Source organism: Xyrauchen texanus, chromosome 2 (genome assembly GCF_025860055.1).
Source record: "Xyrauchen texanus isolate HMW12.3.18 chromosome 2, RBS_HiC_50CHRs, whole genome shotgun sequence".
In the NCBI taxonomy this organism is placed as follows: domain Eukaryota; kingdom Metazoa; phylum Chordata; class Actinopteri; order Cypriniformes; family Catostomidae; genus Xyrauchen; species Xyrauchen texanus.
In genome coordinates this window covers 50,110,283-50,130,377 of record NC_068277.1, presented here as the reverse complement: position 1 = coordinate 50,130,377, position 20,095 = coordinate 50,110,283, and the positions used below count along the sequence as shown (strand labels likewise).

Below are 20,095 nucleotides of genomic sequence, written 5' to 3'. Positions count from 1 at the left end.
GATACCAGAATTTCTAAAGGTACCGGAGTACCGAGTACCGGGTCTACCCGGTTCCCATGCAGAGTTGGGAACTTTCGTACGCTCACAACAAGCAAAAGATGGTGACAAGCAAATCTGCTGCGGAGTCTCAACTGAATCTTGTCGAAAGTGGAAAAAGCCAGGTTTGGAAATTCTTTGTATTTGAGGCTGATGAAAAGGGAAACATCATAGATCAGCAAAAACCTTTTTGTAAACGGTGCTTTCGCAATTTTCTGACGAAAGGAGGAAACACTTCAAACTTAATAAAGCACCTGAAAGACAGACACCCGGATTTATTCAAGCAAATAAAGCAGGGGAGTTTAAAAGCATATTATCATTTGCATTAGGGCTGAAACGTTTAGTCGACATTATCGACAAAGTCGAAAATAAAAAATTTACGAGAAAAATCTTCGTTGTCGAATAGTCATTTGATCTCATTTAACGAAAATGAAATCATATTAAACTGTAATGATGACGCGCAAGAGCAGCACTGCAGTTCGCGCCTGACTGAGGAGAAGAATTACACCGATCACAGTCCAGATGCACTCTAAACTTTCACAGCTTCATTTTCTATAGATCCAAAAGTATTAGGGAATTATAAAAAAAAAAAGTTAATTCAGAAGCAGTCTCGTTGTGGAATAAGCAGAGCCGGAGCTCTTTAAAGGAAACATGCGTTACATCTAAAATGCAGTTATATTTAATGTGTTATAGCTTTATTAAAGTACAAATAATACAGAAGCAGCTGATGTTAATAACTATAAACTCAGAAACTGGCATTTCTCTGTGTGGTAAGGGCCTCTTCTATAAGTTGCGCAAATGTCCCGATCTAATGGGGAGAGATTGATACTGCACCCGGCTGAGTGAGACTCTGCCTCGAGGACACTCATCCCTCGAGCGCGGACGCTTAATGAAGCTAGATTAGAATGCGATGGCTTGCGACTTATTTAATCATAATATTTGTCACTGTGCATTTCTTATCGTGAAGAAAAATGGCAATAGGCAGCTTTATTAATATGAGAGCACTTTGCACATTAGTTTGGAAATTGTTTTTTATTCATTCTATTGTATGCTTGTTTATTTCGTTTTTTTAGTACTTGGAAAAACTTAAAGTAAAAGTTGAAGCAAATCTTATATAAGTGTTCAAAAATACTTTAAGCATACATTGTACATTTTTGTTATAATTCTAAAATAATATATTTTAAGTTGCTCAATGGCATATTTCTGTTCTTAGTTCTGCTGCTAATGTTTTGTTAACTTTGTTATTAAAAGAGTGTTGTTTAGTAACCTGTTTTTGCTTTGGTACCGAAAATGGTATAGAGTACTGTGAAATTTTAATGGTATTGGTACCGACTACTGAAATTATAGTACCGTGACAACACTAACATCTACATCAACAAAATTCCCTACAAATCCTAAAAAGAAACAAAAGCTATTTTAATGATATCAAATTATATAAACTGTATATGGAAGTGAGAGACAAGTAGAAAGGGAGAGTAAGACAGAGAGAGCAAACGTCTCATTAAGTCTTTCACTTGTAAACAGTCTTTCCATGCTACTTGCTACTCCAGCAAGTATTATATGTATAGAGGAGATGGGGTGGGGAAAAAAAGAGCAGGAGGAAGAGAGAGAAGTGAGTGATGCATGTAAAAGCTAGAACAGGCTGCTCCATTAATGGTCCTCTTTTGGTTAGGTATTAAATGGACAAAAGGAAGTACAAGAGCATGGTACACACAGGTGCACCCAATGCCCCCTTCTCTATTTCTGTTAGTGTCCTCTTCCCACTCTGTAACACACTGATGATATCACCTTGTTCAGTGCTGTTTTTGTCAAACTGTGATAATAACCCATGTCTGCAAAAAGACTGAGTGGAGGCACTTTTTGTTTTATCCCACAAAAGAGAGGGTTTGCATCCGTTTCTACTCTTTGAGATATTTTGAACTGATTGTACATGCTGAGCTGAAAACAGGTCCCAGGCTTCTAGCCATCTCTCGGCTCTCCCTTTTCAAACAGAAACAAGAACAGGACAGAGCTCTGGTTGTGTGTGTGAGAATAAGCAAGTATGGCTTTGTCACCTTATCGCTGTTGAAGTAAGTGAGATTTCCTCTTTCAAGCTTCACATATCTTCTCTGGAAGACACAGTTCCTACAAGAAACATGAAACTTAGTGTTATATTGACAAAAGACTAATGTAATGTGATGGGTGTTCTAAAGTATTGTTAATTAAAGCTGAAGTGTGTAATTTCTGCACCACTAGTTCCACCAAACAGAATTGCAAAAAGAAACATTTCTTTCAAACAGCTTTCCCCCGATTACTCCCTTTGTCTGCCACTAGGTCAAAACACGGATAGTCCCGCACCAAATTCAACCATTGGTTGTGTCAATGTTGCTGTATCGGGGTTTCGAGATGCTCAAACAATCAGAGCAATGTTTTGAAAGCATTTTTTTGAAACATCTAAACATTTTAAAGCTTAGTTTTAAAGGAAATATGAATAGTTTACTTATAGTTGTCTCAGCATATTAAGCTGGGACTGCAGAAAGTATTGTAACATCTAAAAAGTAGCACACTTCAGCTTTTAGTTAAATTAATAAAAATGATTGCTACGGGTCAACTTATTTGCACAAAATGACTCTTTCTGGACAACGCCAATACTCAACTGTCACTGTGGTCAATGTAATCTGATAAAAGACACCCTCAAACACAAGGAGGAAGGGGGGGGGGGTTGTTCTGTTTGTATATTTGTATACTGTATAATTATAATTTGTCAAATTGTTAACAAATACACATATGCAAAAATAGAAAATTGCAGACTGTTATGTCAGAAGTGTGGCATGTACCATATCATTTTGAAATCTGCTTAATAAAAACAATTATAAAAAAAATACAATGCTGATCTGACCTGTAGCTTTATGCCTTTATCTGAAACATGATCAGCTTGCTTAAATCCTCACAAATTATCCATGCAGAGAATTTTGAGAAAATAATATTCTGCAAAGCACATTATTAAATATCAGTTTGTCACTAACGAAAATGACTTACTGGGGGCATTTATTAACATATGGAATCAATCAGATGCTTCACTAAAAAACATACGGCCAATACAATAGACATCAAAAACATTTGTAGTGCCTGAGTCTGCATGTGGTGATTTATAGAGCAATTTGTGATTCATTTGTTAAAGGTAACAAGCAAAATATGGTCACTCTGCCATTACGGGTCACTGTGATAAAGTATTAATTTTCTTCGAAATGTGATATCAAGTTGTTCCAGCAACACATCAATGTAATTATTTGGGATTGAAACCATGACTATCATTAAAACTGAACACAGGGGCCATGGATATCGGTCAGTAATTTTGAATGTGAAATGTATACTTTGCTTTGGGACTCTAATTATGCTTTTGGGTTATGTAGTGTAGTGGCTGGTTCGATCCCCAATAGAAGAAAGCCACGAGCCATCTCAATTAAGCCCACCTATTTAACCATAGTTTGCACCAGGGGGATTATCCCAACAATAAGCCCTTGGCACTGTTCTATGGCAACATTACATGAAAATCTCTGCACCAGATTTCACCAGCTTTCAGCTTGTGTCAGCAAAGTAAAACATTAGGTTCTACTCTGTGGTGCAGAGGTTTTGGGCTCCTAATAAGCATGTCACAGTGATGTGGACTGGAGCAGCACCCAGGATATAAGCTGTGATGTTGCACTGTATAGCAGTATAAAGGTATAAAACATACTGTAGACAGCATTGATACTTTGAGATGTGCTTTAATGCTTGATTTACACCACTTCACAAGAGTAATCCTTACGAGAAAAGAGTGTAAACCCCATTACAAAGCATACCCTTCTTACCCTTGAGGGGACAGTTTGTCCAGCCAGCCTGCTTTAGTATTAGTCTTAGGGGCCCCATAAAAGCAGGCGTAGGGGGAAATGGAACCTTCTCTATCAGGAGGAAGAGTTGGTCTAACTAGGTCTGCCAAGTCATCCAATGGCACACTGTATAGGTCATTGTCATCTCTTTGTAGCTGGGCTACAGATGATGGTCCAGTGATGGAAAGAAGCATAGAGGGTTCAGGTTGTTTTGAGGAGTTTTTATTGGTTGATTTCTGACTGGGCGTTGATGCTTGGACAGTGGAGTAATCACTATCATCATCAACGTAATGTTGCTTGGAAAAATCTTGCTTGTTGTTACTGTTCAGTTTTTCTTTGGATCTTTTCTGCTTCTTCCTGGAAAAATAAAGATAGGGGTTTAGCAATAGGATTTTCTTTTGTATGGTTATGGTATAGCTATTATAAAGGATATCATTGTGTCCAGGCTTGTTAAGCCAGCATATGAAGACAAAAACGCATGTGTATATCCGTGGTTGGTAAAATAATGCTTAACAATAACATTGTTAACATAAGTATAATTTGTCAACAGTAGATTTTTCTGGACAGTAAAATATCTTTGAAATGATGACCAAATGAAGCTTTAGTTGGACACTGGTCAAACGCAGAACATTGGCAGCACTAGGGGTAGGCTACCGGGGTTTAAAGGGATTATTCACCCAAAAATGAAGAATGTGAAAGTGAAACTAAACAGGCATTACATGTGGCTTTTCATTTATGACTTTATTTCTTCAGTAGAACATGAATGAAGATTTTTAGAAGAACATCTCAGCTCTGTAGGTCCATACAATGCAAGTGAATGGGGGCCAACATTGTGAAGTGCCAAATATTATGTAAATCAGCATAAAATTAATCCATAAGACTGCAGTGGTTAAGTTAATGTCTTCAGAAGCGATATGATAGGTGTAAGTCCATTTTTCAAAACAATTCTCCTCCCTGTTCAGTCAATGTCCACTTTAACTTTCATATTCTTCTTTAGTGACTGTCCGATTCTTCAATGAATCGCTCTTTTGAGCTGATTCTCAGCAAGTAACCGATCGAGCCGGTTCAAAACATTGAACTGATTTGAACTTTGCTTCCGGGTTTATGACGTTTATGATGATTACAGAGGACTTGCTATGTGTTGAGATGGTAATGGCAGTAGCCGAATAAAACATTTAGAAATTTACAGATGTTTGTTTCTGTGTTATTTTTGAATAAATTACAAATATTTGCAAATTAAGGTCTTGAGACTTAAGTAGGGATTTTTAATCGATGAATCAAATCAAATCACTTTATTGTCACACTAGCATGTACAGAAGTGTAACAGTGGGTGAAAATCTTGTGTGCAGTTCCGAGCAACATAGCAGTCATGACAGTGACGAGACATATACCAATTTACAACAAACATCAGATTTACACAACACAATAATAGTATACAATGTACAGTAAACAACACACACAATATGGAATACACGTAGAATAAAAAAAAATTTAATAAAACAATATACAGTAGGTTGTATTGCAAGAGAATATCCATCCATCCATCCATCGTCAACCGCTTATCCTGTGTACAGGGTCGCGGTGCAAGAGAATATAATTTTTATAATTTATGACAGTGCAGTGTTGATATATTTAAAATTCAAAAGTCTGATTGCTTGGGAGAAGAAGCTGTCATGTAGTCGGCTGGTGCGGGTCCTGATGCTATGATACCGCCTGCCTGATAGTAGCAGTGAGAGCAGCCCATGGCTCAGGTGGCTGGAGTCTCTGATGATCCTCTGAGCTTTTTTCCCACACCGCCTGGTATATATGTCCAGGAGGGAGGGAAGCTCACCTCCGATGATGTGTCTGGCAGTTCGCATCATCCTTTGCAGGGCTTTGCGGTTATGGGCGGTGTTATTGCCATACCAGGCGGTGATGCAGCCATTCGGGATGCTCTCTACAGTACTGGTGTAGAACCGTGTGAGGATGTGGTCAGTCGTCTCAGGAAGAAGAGGCGCTGGTGAGCCTTCTTTACAATGGCCTCAGTGTGGACGAACCATGTGAGTTCGTCAGTGATGTGGACATCAAGGAACTTGAAGCTGCTGACTCTCTCCACCGGTGCTCCATTGATGGTGATGGGGCTGTGTTCTCTGTCTTTCCTCCTGAAGTCCACTACAAGCTCCTTGTTCTTACTGACGTTGAGGGAGAGGTTGTGCTCCTGACACCAGCGTGTCAGAGTGTGCACCTCCTCTCTGTAGGCTCGTTTCATCATTGTCAGTGATCAGACCTACCGCCGTCGTATCGTCAGCAAACTTAATGATGGCATGTGTGAGCTATGTGTTGCCACACAGTCATGTGTGTACAGTGAATACAGGAGTGTGCTGAGAACACAGCCCTGCTTGGCTCTAGTGTTGAGGGTCAGTGATGAGGAGATGTTGCTGCCCATTCTAACCACCTGACGTCTGCCTGACAGGAAGTCCAGGATCCAGCTGCACAGCGAGCTGTTTAAGCCCAGATTCCAGAATTTCTCATCAAGCTTAGAGGGCACTATGCTGTTGAATGCTGAGCTGCAGTCTACAAACAGCATTCTCACATATGTGTTCCTTTTTTCCAGACTTGCAATGAGTCAAGACATTAAAAGTATCTAAATAAAACATTTATAAAACAAACAGATGTTTTTTCTGTGTTATTATTTAATAATTTTACAAATATTTGCAAAAGAAAGTCTCAAGAATTAAGTAGGCGTTTTACTCGATTATGTTTCAAATAAAAATTATGAATAAAATATTTGTTTTCTAGTTGTATTTGTATTTTTAATTATACTTAATGAATTGTGTAGCTAACTGTGATGGATATTTTAAAGAAACAAAATTTCATAAAATAAATGCAGATGACTAGTAGCCTGACACAGAGTTTGAAATGAACGATCTAGTACGTTCCAACGTACTAGACCGGTTATTGTACCAAAGATCCTGTTATAAATGAAAGAATCAAACCTACAGGCAGAACTGAAAGTCAGCTCTTCGGTCATGTCTGACTCAAAAAGAACTGAAAGTGCCAGTCCACGAACTGTCGAAGTTTGTCGAGGATTACCGAGGAGTCTGACGAGTGAGCTGCTGATCCTTTGAGCATGTGTGTACCGAGGACATGAAAGAGCATGGGACGAACTATACGTTCCTCTAATAGCAACCAAAACATACTGGAAATATTCTTACGACTAGCTTTATAGAACATATCCACGTTTGTACATTTTGTCTGTATTGGGTACTTCAGGTGCAAAACTTTACTGTAGTAAACTTATCCAATATGTAATCAATATCAGTCGTATTTGACATGCAGGATCACAGAATGAAACACTAATGAATATAAACGGCATTATTATTATAACTTAATTGAATAAAAGGTAATAATCATCAAATAAATGTGCATTCACATATAGCTTTATTTAAATGTTTGAGCATGAAAACACGACTCCATAATGTTAGAATTACGTGCTAGAGACATCTGTGCATGTTAACGTAAAAGAACTGCTGAACTGCTTTTGAACCGGTTCATTGAAACAAACAGCCTGGAAGAACCTGTTCACAGAAATTCATCAGAATTCCTATCACTATTCTTCATCTTGTGTTTTTGGTGATTCACATTCTTCATGCATACGCCCCTTACTGGGCAGGGAAAAGAATTTCTAGCAAAAATTGACATAAATATTGAACTCTTTCTCACTCAAAACAATCATATCACTTCAGAAGACATGGATTTAACCACTGGAGTCATGTGGATTACTTTTATGATCCCTTTATGTGCTTTTTGGAGTGATACTGATTCATATGGGTATATTTCAGTTATAATGTCCTTTTTGTCTACATATGAAATAAATTATCTCCCAGCTAATGCTATTAATTATACAGGGGACCTTCTAACTAAGTACATTGCGAAAATATAAAATTTACTAATTGTATTTTACAAATTTTTCATCATTTTGGTCACATTTTGACTTTTTAATGCATTCAATAAAAAATAAGATATTATAATTAATATATCTATTTTTTTTTTACGTTTATTTTTTGAATAATTTGTACTATTTACACAGATTGTTTGAACACATTCTAAAACAGGAACTGTCTCTTTTACAAAACATATCTGTAAATAGCGTCTGTAAATAGCGTCTGTAAATAAGCGCATGTTATCGAAAGGACTCAAAGTGCTTATCTCATCTGTGCCACGCATGATTAGAATAAAAAATTGTTTTTATTGTTTTTGATCAACAACTGACTACAGAGAACAGAAAGGGCATTAAAAGAGACATTATTCAATGACAAATGGGATGTGTTTATCTCGTCTTTGGAGACACATATTACGGAACAACTTTTCCTCTCAACATGCAGTGAAAGGATCTCGCTGCTGAATACTCCACCACTTTACTACACAATTACTGGTGAGTGTAATCTAAACATTTACCAGCCAGTAGCCAAATATATAGCTACATTTTATTCGCATAGCATGAAATTTAGTTGCAAATGTGAGTAATTTCCTCTCATTGTAATGGAGGGCTGCACATAGAGTAAAAGATTGATCTTGGGATTTAAGAATCGATATAGTTCAAATGAAGATAGTGATTTATTTTTACACACCCTACTTGTTATAGCAGCTTCAAGCACTCATGTGTATGTGCGCGCATGTAAAAGGAGCACTCGTGACGCGCAATTGCGGCTATGTGTTAACGGTCTTAGTGAGATATTGGAAACTTTGTTGAAACAGGCACTAAGTACCCTGAAAACAAAGAGAAATATACAGATGTGGGAATTTGCAAAACACTTTTATTAAGAAACGATGCCATGAATAAACTATGCGATGAAACTTTGGCAAATGTAGTAAAACATTTTTTAACACTTGACTCACGCAAATTGAGTACAGGCTATTACACTGTCCATTGTACACAATGTGCATTGAACTACGGAAAGCCGCAAGGGACAAGATCAGTGTATTTTGTAAGACCTTTAATTTTAGTAATATTTCAAGCAGGGCTGGAGTGGTGGCATCCCGGGCATTGTACCAGTGGACGGATGCACTTTGGGGCCGATCAGGGGCGGACTGGTCATCGGGAGAACCAAGCGAAACGTGCCGAATGGGCCGCGCTAAACTGAAATGAGCCATCACGTTATGCAGTACGGACATGTACATCATCATGTAATACAATGAGCACACGGATGTGAGTTTTCAGGGCGAGCGTGAATCTGATGATTGAACTATATTAAACTGTATGCTGAATAAAATGTCTAATAATGCTAAGGGTCCTAATATTTGATAGTCCTGATAATTCCAAATGTAATGTCTGATTTGACCAGTAAAGTTATACTATGGCAAACATTATGTTACTGTATAAGCATACACTACCATTAAAAGTATATTTTTTAAAAGAATAGTTTAGTCAAATGTAATCCGTGACAACACGTTTCAGAAGGGAAATGATGTGTTTGAATTTACCTCTTCTTCCGTTGTTCCAGGTTCTCTTTTATTCCTTGAGTGGTCATTACATCTTTGCCCAAATCCTCAAAAACAAATACAAACAATCAAATTAAAATTGTACAACACACTTTCAGACACATTTATATTAAACTCAAATGAACCCATTTATCTTTATTACACAAGCCTTACTGAAGCTGTAACTGATAAGGGGAGTGGTGTTAAGAATAGGAAGATGCTGTACTTTGGAGAATCGATAGGCTTTTTGACAAGAGCAATATGTCATTCGTTTTAGAACAAGCAAATTGAAATATATCAGCGCAGAATGGCTTTTAACCATTTAAACCCACACAAAGTAATAGATCATAAATCATTAGATAATCCACACAACAAAGCACAATGTGCACACAGCATCTAGATGGTGCCAAATATATGACACAGACACAATGATGACTCAAATGACACAGAATGAAACTCATTCTGTGAAATCTCATTACTAAAATAATGTCTGCATTGTTGTTTTTGCATGTGTAATTAGTTCTTATGAACAATTATTATACTATATTTGTTTGGTGAACATTTGGACACTTGGAGACTTGGTGAAATCAGACAAATAAAATATACATTTTTTGGCTCAAGTTTATTTGTGATTTTTAAGTTTCTAAATTCAGAATTTATAATAATCTATATCATTTAAAAAAAAATAAGTTTTCTTTAAAATTATACCAAACACTTGACCCTTTTGGGTATGCCACTGAAACAGAAAGAGTTAACAACAGGTTGATGCATACACTCACCAGTTTGTTTTCTGCTGTATTGTACAGGAAAAGCTCTCCATAGGGGTCAATGGAGGGCAAGTTCTTTATAGGTGACGCTGTAATTAACAAAATTGAAATGAATTGTTACAGTAAAACAGGTTGTTTTATTGTGTTTAGAGCCTGAGAGGAGGGCAAAGGAGTAGACAGAGAGAGAATAAGACAATGAAAGCAAGAGATGGAAAAAGTGTAAGCGAGAGAAGAACACGCATAAAATGAGATCCCACACATTGTCCTTTAGCGCAGCCGGCTTGGAAAATGTTCCAAAGAGGGAGCAGCTTGGGTGACTGGTTGTCAAGGTGACAAATGACCACCATATCTCTGCGGAGACGGTCAGGGGCAGCATGAATTCCAGACTGTTCCCTCTGGACAGACACACACACAGATATATAGCTAATAGACAGGGCCCCCTGTAAGATAAGATTGTTCTATAGGGTGTTTGATCAAGACAGCAGTATGTTCTCTAGGATAGAACTGTACTGCATTGCATCACATCTTAACCCAGTAGCCGAGGTGCCATTTCAGATCAGTGTCATCGTTTATCATGATCAAGAGTTGACCTTCTAACTACAAATGATACTTTTCTCTCCCACACTGCCCTGATTTGTTCATTGCAACCTGTCTTTAAAGGAACAGTTCACCCAAAAAAGAACATTATGTTATAATTTACTCACCCACGTATTCTTCCAACCCTGTATGAATTACTTTTCACTTTCACTGCATATTTGTTCCTTATAATGAAAGTGAATGGTGACTGAGGTTAACATTCTGCCTGATTTCAATGAGCATTTTTAAATGAATGGGGGATATGTAAATGATTTGTATTCCTCCTCTATGCTGCCATCCTTAACTTGAGGGTGTCAAAACAATATCTAATAGTCTAAGATGATTAAACATTGATTTTTCCTCCGTATATTCTCTGATCAACAAGTTTTCCTCTTTTACAAACTAATCAAGTTCCCCGTTCTCAGTCTACACACTTTTTTGTTGAGTATTTTAAACTTTCTCTAAAACTTCATCTGCCTTTCCATTACATTTTAGTCTTCAGGGAGCAAGCACAGAATTAGGTTGTAGATCTAGTAGATATAGGCATTATTAAACCACTTTTACACCTAAGCCTTTTTTCAGACTTCAGTGTAACTCCCAATTCCCGCCTACACACACACACACACACACACACTGTCTCGCACAAACAATTTCTCAAGGACACTAAAACCTCCTTTCCCATAGCAATTACACACACTGCAACACACTCGAAACAGGGACACAACAGAACATTTCAAAGCCAAAAGCAGTTTCAAAGAGTTTTTAAAGTTAGGCAAACTAAGCCTCTCAACAAGCATGCATGAAGAGATAAGAGCCTATTCAATATAGGAGGAGAGAGTGCTGTATTGGCTTTGTCTCTGTCCCATTGTGCATTTGAAAACACATTTGTTTTAATAGAGCAAAAAAAAAATGCCATCCTATCACAAATCAGTGTTTCAAATATAAACATCTAAAACTGAAATAAAATAAAGCGCAGTGTACCTTTCTGAATGGTTGTGGGGCAAGTCGGTTCCTCAGATCTTATGAGACGGTCAGTGCTGTTCACTGCCATGCTCCTGCACACACAATTGTGAGAATAAATGTGCAAAATCATTTGAATTTCTGAATAAATGCCTCTATATATTTGAACTCATGAATTATTATAATTAAAGCAATGGTTCACCCAAATATTTAAATTCTGCTATCATTTACTCACCTAATGTTGCTCTAAACCTGTATGACTTTTTCATCCATGGAACAGAAAAGGAGCACATGCATGTACATAAAAATAAATAAATAAATAAAATAAACACTAAAATAGTGACTCTGGTCTGGAAAGCTCCAAAAAGAAAACACCATAAAACCACAGTAAAATCAATCGATACAACTCATTCAGTGTATTCCAAGTCTTTGTAAGTCTTTCAAACATCGCGTGTTGAACGGAACAGAATTGAAATTGTTATTCACTCTCAAATCAAATCATTCTTAAAGTGCTGAAATAAAATATGGCTAATCTTTTGATTACATCAAACCTCACTGGTTCTTACGACATGACGTTGTGACATTTGGTCCTTCTTAGCCATTGTCCACACTTAATACGTTTTCGTTTGAAAACACATCTTATTCTCTATGTTTTGGCCTTCCATTCACACTGAGATGGCATTTATAACAGCAAAAATTGAGCTTTGCCAAAATGCTCTACCAAGTTGATACATTTGAAAAAGGCATCTTTGCGTTGTAGTGTGGAAGAGGAAGACGGAGATATCTGAAAACGATGAGGTATTTGTGCACATGCACTCATGTGATCAATTAAACACAAACAATCAAGATGGCGGCCTACATTGTAGCAGCATTATTCTGCCTGGTTTTCACTTTGATAGTGTTGTTAAAGATAAATGTTACTTTGTACAACCTCCACAATGCATTCATTTAAATGTGACGCCAAGTTTACTCGGAATTGCTGTCCAGAGAGAAAAACATGAGGAAAACTGCATTTCAGCTCGCACATGGAACGGTGAGTTTTCGCTTGCGCAGTAAGGGGATTTAAGCGTTTTTGTATGTTTATGTGTGGACGATCAACTTGTGGAAAATGGCAGTGGGGACGGAGAGCTTATGAAAACGAAAGCATTGTTTTTAAATGTATCTGGATTAATGTGGACGTAGACTTAAAGCTTGACAGACCAGAGTCACTTATTTACAGGGCTCCAGGCTACGACTAAAATAATCGTAAACGTGACCAAAAATAATTAATTGCGACAATAATTTAAAATCTAAAATCACTGGCGAAAGTCAAGAACAATTTGTGCGCATTCATATCAAAGTCCCTATGTGTCTAAAATCGCCCCTATTCATTATTTAGAGCAATATTTCAAGTGTACAGTCAATGTACACTGGCTTTTAAGGGGCTCTGCACTTGCTCATGCTATATTGCCCATAATCCACTGCAGGGAGGACTGACGAGGTGGTAGTGAGAGAGAATGTGTGGTCGAGTGAGCGAGAGATGCCAGTTTGCAGTTTCATGCAATCTTTTATTTCATAATGGCCAGCCCTCTACATCGTGAGTAATTCACTCGCAAATGCAACTACATTTCGAACAATGCGACTACAAAATGTCCGTTATTAGCCACTGTACTGACATCCAGGTGTGTATGTGTATGGTAACACTTTACAAAGACATGTTGTAAATGTTTTAAGATTATATATGTTAACATGTATCATACATGTTTGTTATATTGTTATATACTGCATGTTATATTATACCAATACACTAACCGCCATATCTCGTCTACTGCACCAAGTAAGCCAGAACTGCCACTGATCTAAATCTAGCAATTCTGTAATTTGGTAACCAAAATCAGCCATTTGGCTCCTAAATGTTTAATTTTAGATGCCAATGGCTCCATAGTAATTTTTTTAGGCTGAAGCCCTCGTTTACTTTCATTATATGACAAATAAACCCTGTAAAGGGTTTAAAAATCTACCTTTAGTGTTCCACGAACGAAAGACTGGAAAAGAAAGACTTTGTAGAGACATTTAGATAAGTAAATAATGATAGAAATTTCCTTTGGGGTGAACTATTACTTTAAGACTGCCTTACTTTACAATAAAAGCACACATACAACATTTTATAATCCCATTCTTTGACATTTGAAAGAAGAAACTACAGCATGACCATACACTGATTATTGAAAGATGCCTAGAGCTTGGAAACAAGTACTAATAAATTACTTCTGTGTTCTTGTAGCTTAACGTTTGGTTACGTATGTAACCTCCATTCCCCGAGGGAGGGAACGACACCTTGTGTCGGAGAAGCGACACTAGGGGTCTCTCTTGAGTGCCGATATCCACCTCTGATCTATGAAAAAATGCCAATGAGAGTTGGCAGCCAGTATTTGCATGTCCCGCCCCCGGACATACGGGTATTTAAGCAGCGCAAATACGGGAGTTGATTCAGGATTTTTCTGAAAACCGGAAATGGTCCGGCCACAACAGTGGCTCGGTTCAGCGACATGGCGGAGGAAAGACACAACGTGTCGTTCCCTCCCTCGGGGAACGGAGGTTACATACGTAACCAAACGTTCCCCTTCTGTCGCTCTCTCCACGTTGTGTCGGAGAAGCGACACTAGGGGACCCATTCCAATCTTGCCATGCGCTGAACCGTGTACGTGAACCGCCGATACAGCGGCGGGCAGGGATTTCATCCAGTGCCACGCATCGTCTGTACCTGGCTGCACGTACCCTTCCCCAATGCCCCATAAGAACATCGGAATCCTTCTAGTTACCCTGGAAGGGGAACAAGGCGATGTTTGCCAACATGGGAACGGGCCAGCCTACCTGGGCCTCTTTTCTCTCTATGTTTCTCGCATAGAGCAATCACGGCCGGGGCCCTTACACGCATATAGGGAAGGGGGTCTTACCCAGACCCTGCGGAGACCACACCTGCCCTTTTTCTTGGGGAGGAAAAGTGGTAGACACGTCACACGGCCGTCTTAGGGCTCGTGTGGAAAGTATGGTGCGGTGGTAGATCCAGCCTCGAAAGGGGGGAGTTGCTACAGCACGGCGACCGGGGCAGTTGTAACTGCCTAAGGGAGACACGGGGGTCCGCTCGTAAGGGGACAGAACCGTGGAACTACAAACAGGGGGAGTCCGAGCAGGAGGCCTTACCTGCGGAGCACCTATACCAGTACAGGGTAGCCATCAGGGTACCCGCAGTGGCTTGGGTCGGCGAGTTCCTCCGCTGAACCGTGGACCCGGAGGGATCGACCAGGGTCCCGACTCGGAGTGGGGCGCCCTGGGAAAAAAAGGCGCACTACTTTACCTTGACGTCAGGAAAAGGGCGCTGGGCGCAAGCGATCCACCCGGCCGGTCGGTCTACTTGTTACCGAGTTCTACGGGCTCGGACCTGAGAAAACACGAGACGCAACCAACTCAACGCGGAGGTTGTAAAACCTTGCGAAGGTGTTGGGTGTTGCCCAACCCGCGGCTCTACAGATGTCTGCTAGGGAGGTGCCCTTGGCCAGTGCCCACAAGGACGCAACACCCCTTGTTGAGTGAGCTCGGACCCGCAAGGGTAGGGGCACGGCCTGGGTGTGATAAGCCAGTGTGATGGCGTCGACAACCCAGTGGGCGAGCCTCTATTTGGAGACGGCATTCCCTTTCTGCCGTCCCCCAAAGCAGACAAAGAGCTGCTCAGAGCGTCTGGTGCTCTGTGTGCGGTCCAGGTAAATGCGCAGGGCGCGCACTGGACATAGCAACGAAAGGGCTGGGTCTGCCTCCTCCCGGGGCAGCGCTTGCAGGTTCACTACCTGATCTCGGAAGGGTGTGGTAGGAACCTTGGGCACATAGCCCGGTCGCGGCCTTAGGATCACAGACGTATCCGCCGGACCGAACTCCAGGCAAGTGTCGCTGACAGAGAACGCTTGCAGGTCCCCGACCCTCTTGATAGAGGCGAGTGCGATCAGCTGGGCCGTCTTAAGAGAGAGGGCCCTGAGTCCAATTGATTCAAGCGGCTCGAAGGGGGGTCTCTGGAGTCCTGCCAAGACTACCGAGAGATCCCAGGAGGGAACTAGGCCTGGCCGGGAGGGATTCAACCTCCGGGCGCCTCTCAGGAACCTGAGGATCAGGTCGTGCTTACCCAAAGACTTGCCGTCTACATGATCGTGGTGGGCGGCAATGGCGGCAACATACACCTTGAGGGTGGACGGGGACAGCCTCCTGTCCAGCCTCTCCTGTAGGAACAGGAGCACTGACTTGATCGCGCATCTCTGCGGGTCTTCGGTTCGGGAAGAACACCAATCTGCGAATGCGCGCCACTTTAGGGTGTAAAGGTGCCTGGTAGAGGGGGCTCTGGCTTGGTTGATTGTATTCACAACGGTCACCGGTAAGCTGGCTAGCTCTTCCGCATCCCGTCCAGGGACCAGACGTGGAGGTTCCAGAGGTCTGGGCGCGGGTGCCAGAGCGTGCCCCGTCCCTGAGAGAGGAGGTCCTTTCTCAGGGGAATTTGCCAGGGAGGAGCTGTCGAGAGAAGTCTGAGTTCCGAGAACCAAGTAGGGGGCCACTAACGTGACTTGCTCCTCGTCCTCCCTGACCTTGCACAGCACCGGTGCAAGAAGGCTCACTGGGGGAAATGCGTACTTGCGCAGCCCCGAGGGCCAGCTGTGTGCCAGCGCGTCTGTCCCGAGGGGAGCCTCTGTTAGGGCGTACCAGAGCGGGCAGTGGGAGGTTTCCTGGGAGGCAAACAGGTCTACCTGGGCCTTGCCAAACCGTTCCCAAATCAGCTGGACCAACTGGGGGTGAAGCCTCCACTCCCCGCCGGGCAGCGCGTCCGCTACGACGTTGAGCTTGTCGGGGATGTGAGTGACTTGAGTTGCTGCTGGCTCCATAGGAGGAGACGGCGGGCGAGTTGTGACATGTGGCGGGAGCATACACCGCCTTGGCGATTTATGTACGCCACCACCGTGGTGCTGTCTGATCTCACGAGGTGTTTGTCCCGAAACGGGAGGAACTTCCTGAGAGCAAGAAGGACGGTCAGCAACTCCAGGCAGTTGATGTGCCAACGCAGCGGGGCCCATTTCAAACGGCCCGCTGCTGCGTGCCTGCTGCACACGGCACCCCACCCGGACCGGGAGGCCTCGGTTGTGACCAAAATGCATCGGGACACCTGCTGCAGGGGCACTCCTGCCCGTAAAAAGCAGAGACCTGTCCAGGGTCGGAGTGTTTTGAGGCAGGCGGGGGTGATCCTTACCCGATCCGTGCCGTGGTGCCATGCTTGTCTCGGGACTCGAGTCTGGAGCCAGTGCTGGAGTGGTCTCATATGCATCAACCCCAGCGGCGCAACCGCCGCGGAGGACGCCATATGCCCCAGGAGATTCTGGAAAAGTTTTAGAGGGACCACTGTGCCTGGCTTGAAGGAAGCGAGGCAGTCCAGCACCGACTGAGCACGCTCGCTCACTCGCTCGCTCAAATGACGTGCTGTCATTGTGACTGAGTCTAACTCCAACCCGAGAAAAGAGATTCTCTGAACCGGAGTGAGCTTGCTCTTTTCCCAGTTGACCTGAAGCCCCAAGCGGCTGAGGTGCCGGAGCACCTGGTCTCTGTGTGTGCATAGTAACTCTCGAGAGTGTGCTAGGATGAGCCAGTCGTCGAGGTAGTTGAGAATGCGGATGCCGGCTACTCGTAGCGGGGCAAGGGCCGCCTCTGCGACCTTCGTGAAGACGCGAGGGGAGGACTTTGTACTGAAATGCCTGGCCGTCTAACGCAAACCGTAAGAAGGGTTGGTGTCGCGGCAGAATTGAGACGTGGAAGTACGCGTCCTTCAGGTCTACCACTGCGAACCAATCTAGATGCTGAACACCAGCCAGAATATTTCTCTGCGTGAGCATATTGAACGGGAGTTTTAACAAGGCCCGATTGAAAACTCGCACGTCCAGGATTGGTCGTAAGCCGCAGCCTTACTTGGGTACAATGAAGTAAGGGCTGTAGAAACCCTTCCTCATTTCAGTTGGAGGGACGGGCTCTACCGCGCCCTTGGCTAAGAGGGTCGCGATTTCCGTGCGCAGGGAACTGGCATGCTCGCCATGTACTGCGGAAAAGCGGACGCCCCTGAAGGGGGGCGGGAGCCGGGCAAACTGAATTGCGTAACCGAGTCGAATGGTCTGGTGCAGCCAGCGTGACGCGTTGGGAAGCGAAAACCACGCTTCCCAGCTCTGCGCTAGGGGCACCAAAGGGACGAGTATTTTGGACGTACCTGGCGGGGCCTCGCAGCGGGGCGGAACAGGTAATGCAGCGTCGGGCGGCTTCGTTGCAGCCTGAGGCTGAGGTGCTGAGAATAAACTCAAAGCACTTACCTTGCTCCGCGCGCCCGGCAGGGGGCGGGTTCGTGACTGAGGAGGAGGTCTGATGTTGGTGTCCTCTGGACTCGTCTGAACCGGCCGGCCGGGGGACAGTCGTGGGCAGGCGGAAGGCGGGATCGCCGCTTCCGGTGTACCGGGACTGTCATAATCTGAAAGCAGATTGCCGTGAGAACGGCATTTGCGGACCAGGTGACCCAGAGGCAAAGGAAATAGCTCTTTTATTGAGAATGTGGGTACCACAGCCCCCGTCAGGGGGTGTGGCAAATGAAAAAACAAAGGATTCTCCTCCCGGCCCTCCACCGGGGGACGGAGCGGTCTTACCACCACCGGAGCTAACGTCTTCGGCTCTGGGTCGACTGTCTCAGGAACGCTTGGGAGCCTTCCGGGTCCTAGAGGGGGTTCGTGAGACAGGGGGCGTATGCCACCTGCGGGGTGCTCGACGCTGGGGCTGAGAGCTGGGCCCGGGTTGGGGCGGAGCAGGAGCTGGTTTCTTCGCCGCAGGGGGGCGCCCTCGGCGAGCAGACGGGGCAGGGCCCGTAGCGGCAGGTGTGCGGCGGGGCATGATGTGAGATATGGCCTCCGTCTGCTTCTTCACCGCGGAGAACTGTTGGGCGAAGTCCTCGACGATGTCGCCGAAAAGGCCAATCTGGGAGACAGGTGCGTCCAGGAAGCGGTTCTTGTTGGCCTCACGCATCTCGACCAGGTTGAGCCAGAGATGCCGTTCCTGGACCACTAGGGTGGCCATCGCCTGTCCGAGTGCCTGCGCTGTGGCCTTCGTCGCTCTCAGGGCGAGGTCGGGCGCTGAGCGCAGTTCCTGCAGCACATCAGGATCAGGTCCACCCCGTGCATGTTTCTGAGTGCTTTGGCCTGGTGGACTTGCAGGAGGGCCATCGCATGCAGGGCGGAGGCAGCGCATCCAGCCGCACTGTAGGCCTTCGCGTTGAGCGAGGATGTTGTCCTATAGGGCTTGGATGGGAGTACGGGGCAGCCACGCCAGGAGGTAGGGCTACCGGGGCATAGATGGTACGCAACTGCCCTATCAGCCTGGGGAATCGCCCCGTATCCGTGGAGCTCTCCGCCGTCGAGGGTGGTGACAGTGGAGCGGGTGGCACCTAGACGAGCGGAGAGCGGGGCTCTCCACGTAGACGTCAGCTCGTCATGCACCTCCGGGAAAAACGGGACCGGGGGGGATGCGTGGCCGTGACCAGTCATCCAACCGTGAAGGCTGAGGGGAGGATGGAGGGTTCCAATCCAACCCCACGCTCACGGCGGCCCAGGAAAGCATGTCAGACATCTGAGCGTCGGCCTCAGCCTGGGCCTGCTGGCCCAAAGGCGGCAGTCCAGGGGAGTCCTCGGCATCAGACATCACACTCTCCGATGCAGCGGCGAGCTCATCTGCTTCGGGCTCGGGAGGATAGACAGCCAGGCCGTGAGGCGAGCCGCTATCGCCGCGAGCGTGGACGGGGACCAGCGAGCGTGTCAGGGAATGGGAGGTTCGCGGGGGCTACCCGGCGAAACTGCACCCACTGCCGCCCCCAAATCGCCCCCAGCGCCAACCGCATCGTCCTCAATCCCGTGGGAAGAAGGAGCAATGCGGGGTGCAGCTGGGGTGGCTTGCTCTCTGTTGAAAGCAAGCCGCGACCGCAACGTGGTCATGGTCATGTTCTCGCAGTGAGAACATGAGCCATCCACAAACGCCGCCTCGGTGTGATCGCGGCCCAAACACACGAGACAGCGCCTGTGGCCGTCTGAAGCGGAGAGCACTCTACCGCATCCAGGAACAACACAGGGGCGGAAGGGCATCTTGAAAAAGACGCTTCCTGAAAAGGACGTTCAACGCCGCTGTGTTTTGCTCTTTTAGGGAAATTCACTCTTTTAAGGGAAATAACTCTTAATACACAGTATGTGTGTGTGTCTGCGCTGTCGAAGCGCTCAGGGGCAACAATGCACGCCGTGCAAAGTAGGAGAAAGCCGCTGTTGTGCGCCGTCAAATCCAACAGCATGCAGATCGTCAGAGGAGACAGGAACGTAATAGTGGTGTGTAAACTCGCAGCAAACTGCAGACAGACCATCGGCT

The 20,095-nt window shown here is 44.2% G+C and overlaps 1 protein-coding gene across 3 annotated transcripts in view; it reads right to left on the bottom strand.

Annotated features, from left to right (window-relative positions):
• LOC127657565 (arf-GAP with Rho-GAP domain, ANK repeat and PH domain-containing protein 2-like) overlaps positions 1-20,095 on the bottom strand; it is a 145,910-nt gene that overhangs the window by 113,871 nt on the left and 11,944 nt on the right. For 2 of the 3 annotated variants that reach the window (XR_007972306.1, XM_052146425.1), the window contains exons 3-7: positions 11,669-11,742; positions 10,124-10,200; positions 9,348-9,412; positions 3,867-4,241; positions 2,091-2,160 (exon numbers count right to left, since the gene is read on the bottom strand). Coding sequence is in view for 2 of the 3 variants with exons in the window: in XM_052146425.1 (XP_052002385.1) it covers positions 2,091-2,160; positions 3,867-4,241; positions 9,348-9,412; positions 10,124-10,200; positions 11,669-11,742 (661 nt within the window). In the remaining variant the exon portion in view is untranslated. Of the gene's footprint in view, positions 1-2,090; positions 2,161-3,866; positions 4,242-9,347; positions 9,413-10,123; positions 10,201-11,668; positions 11,743-11,882; positions 11,903-20,095 lie in introns of those variants that run through there. The other variant, XM_052146435.1, reaches the window with a different exon arrangement.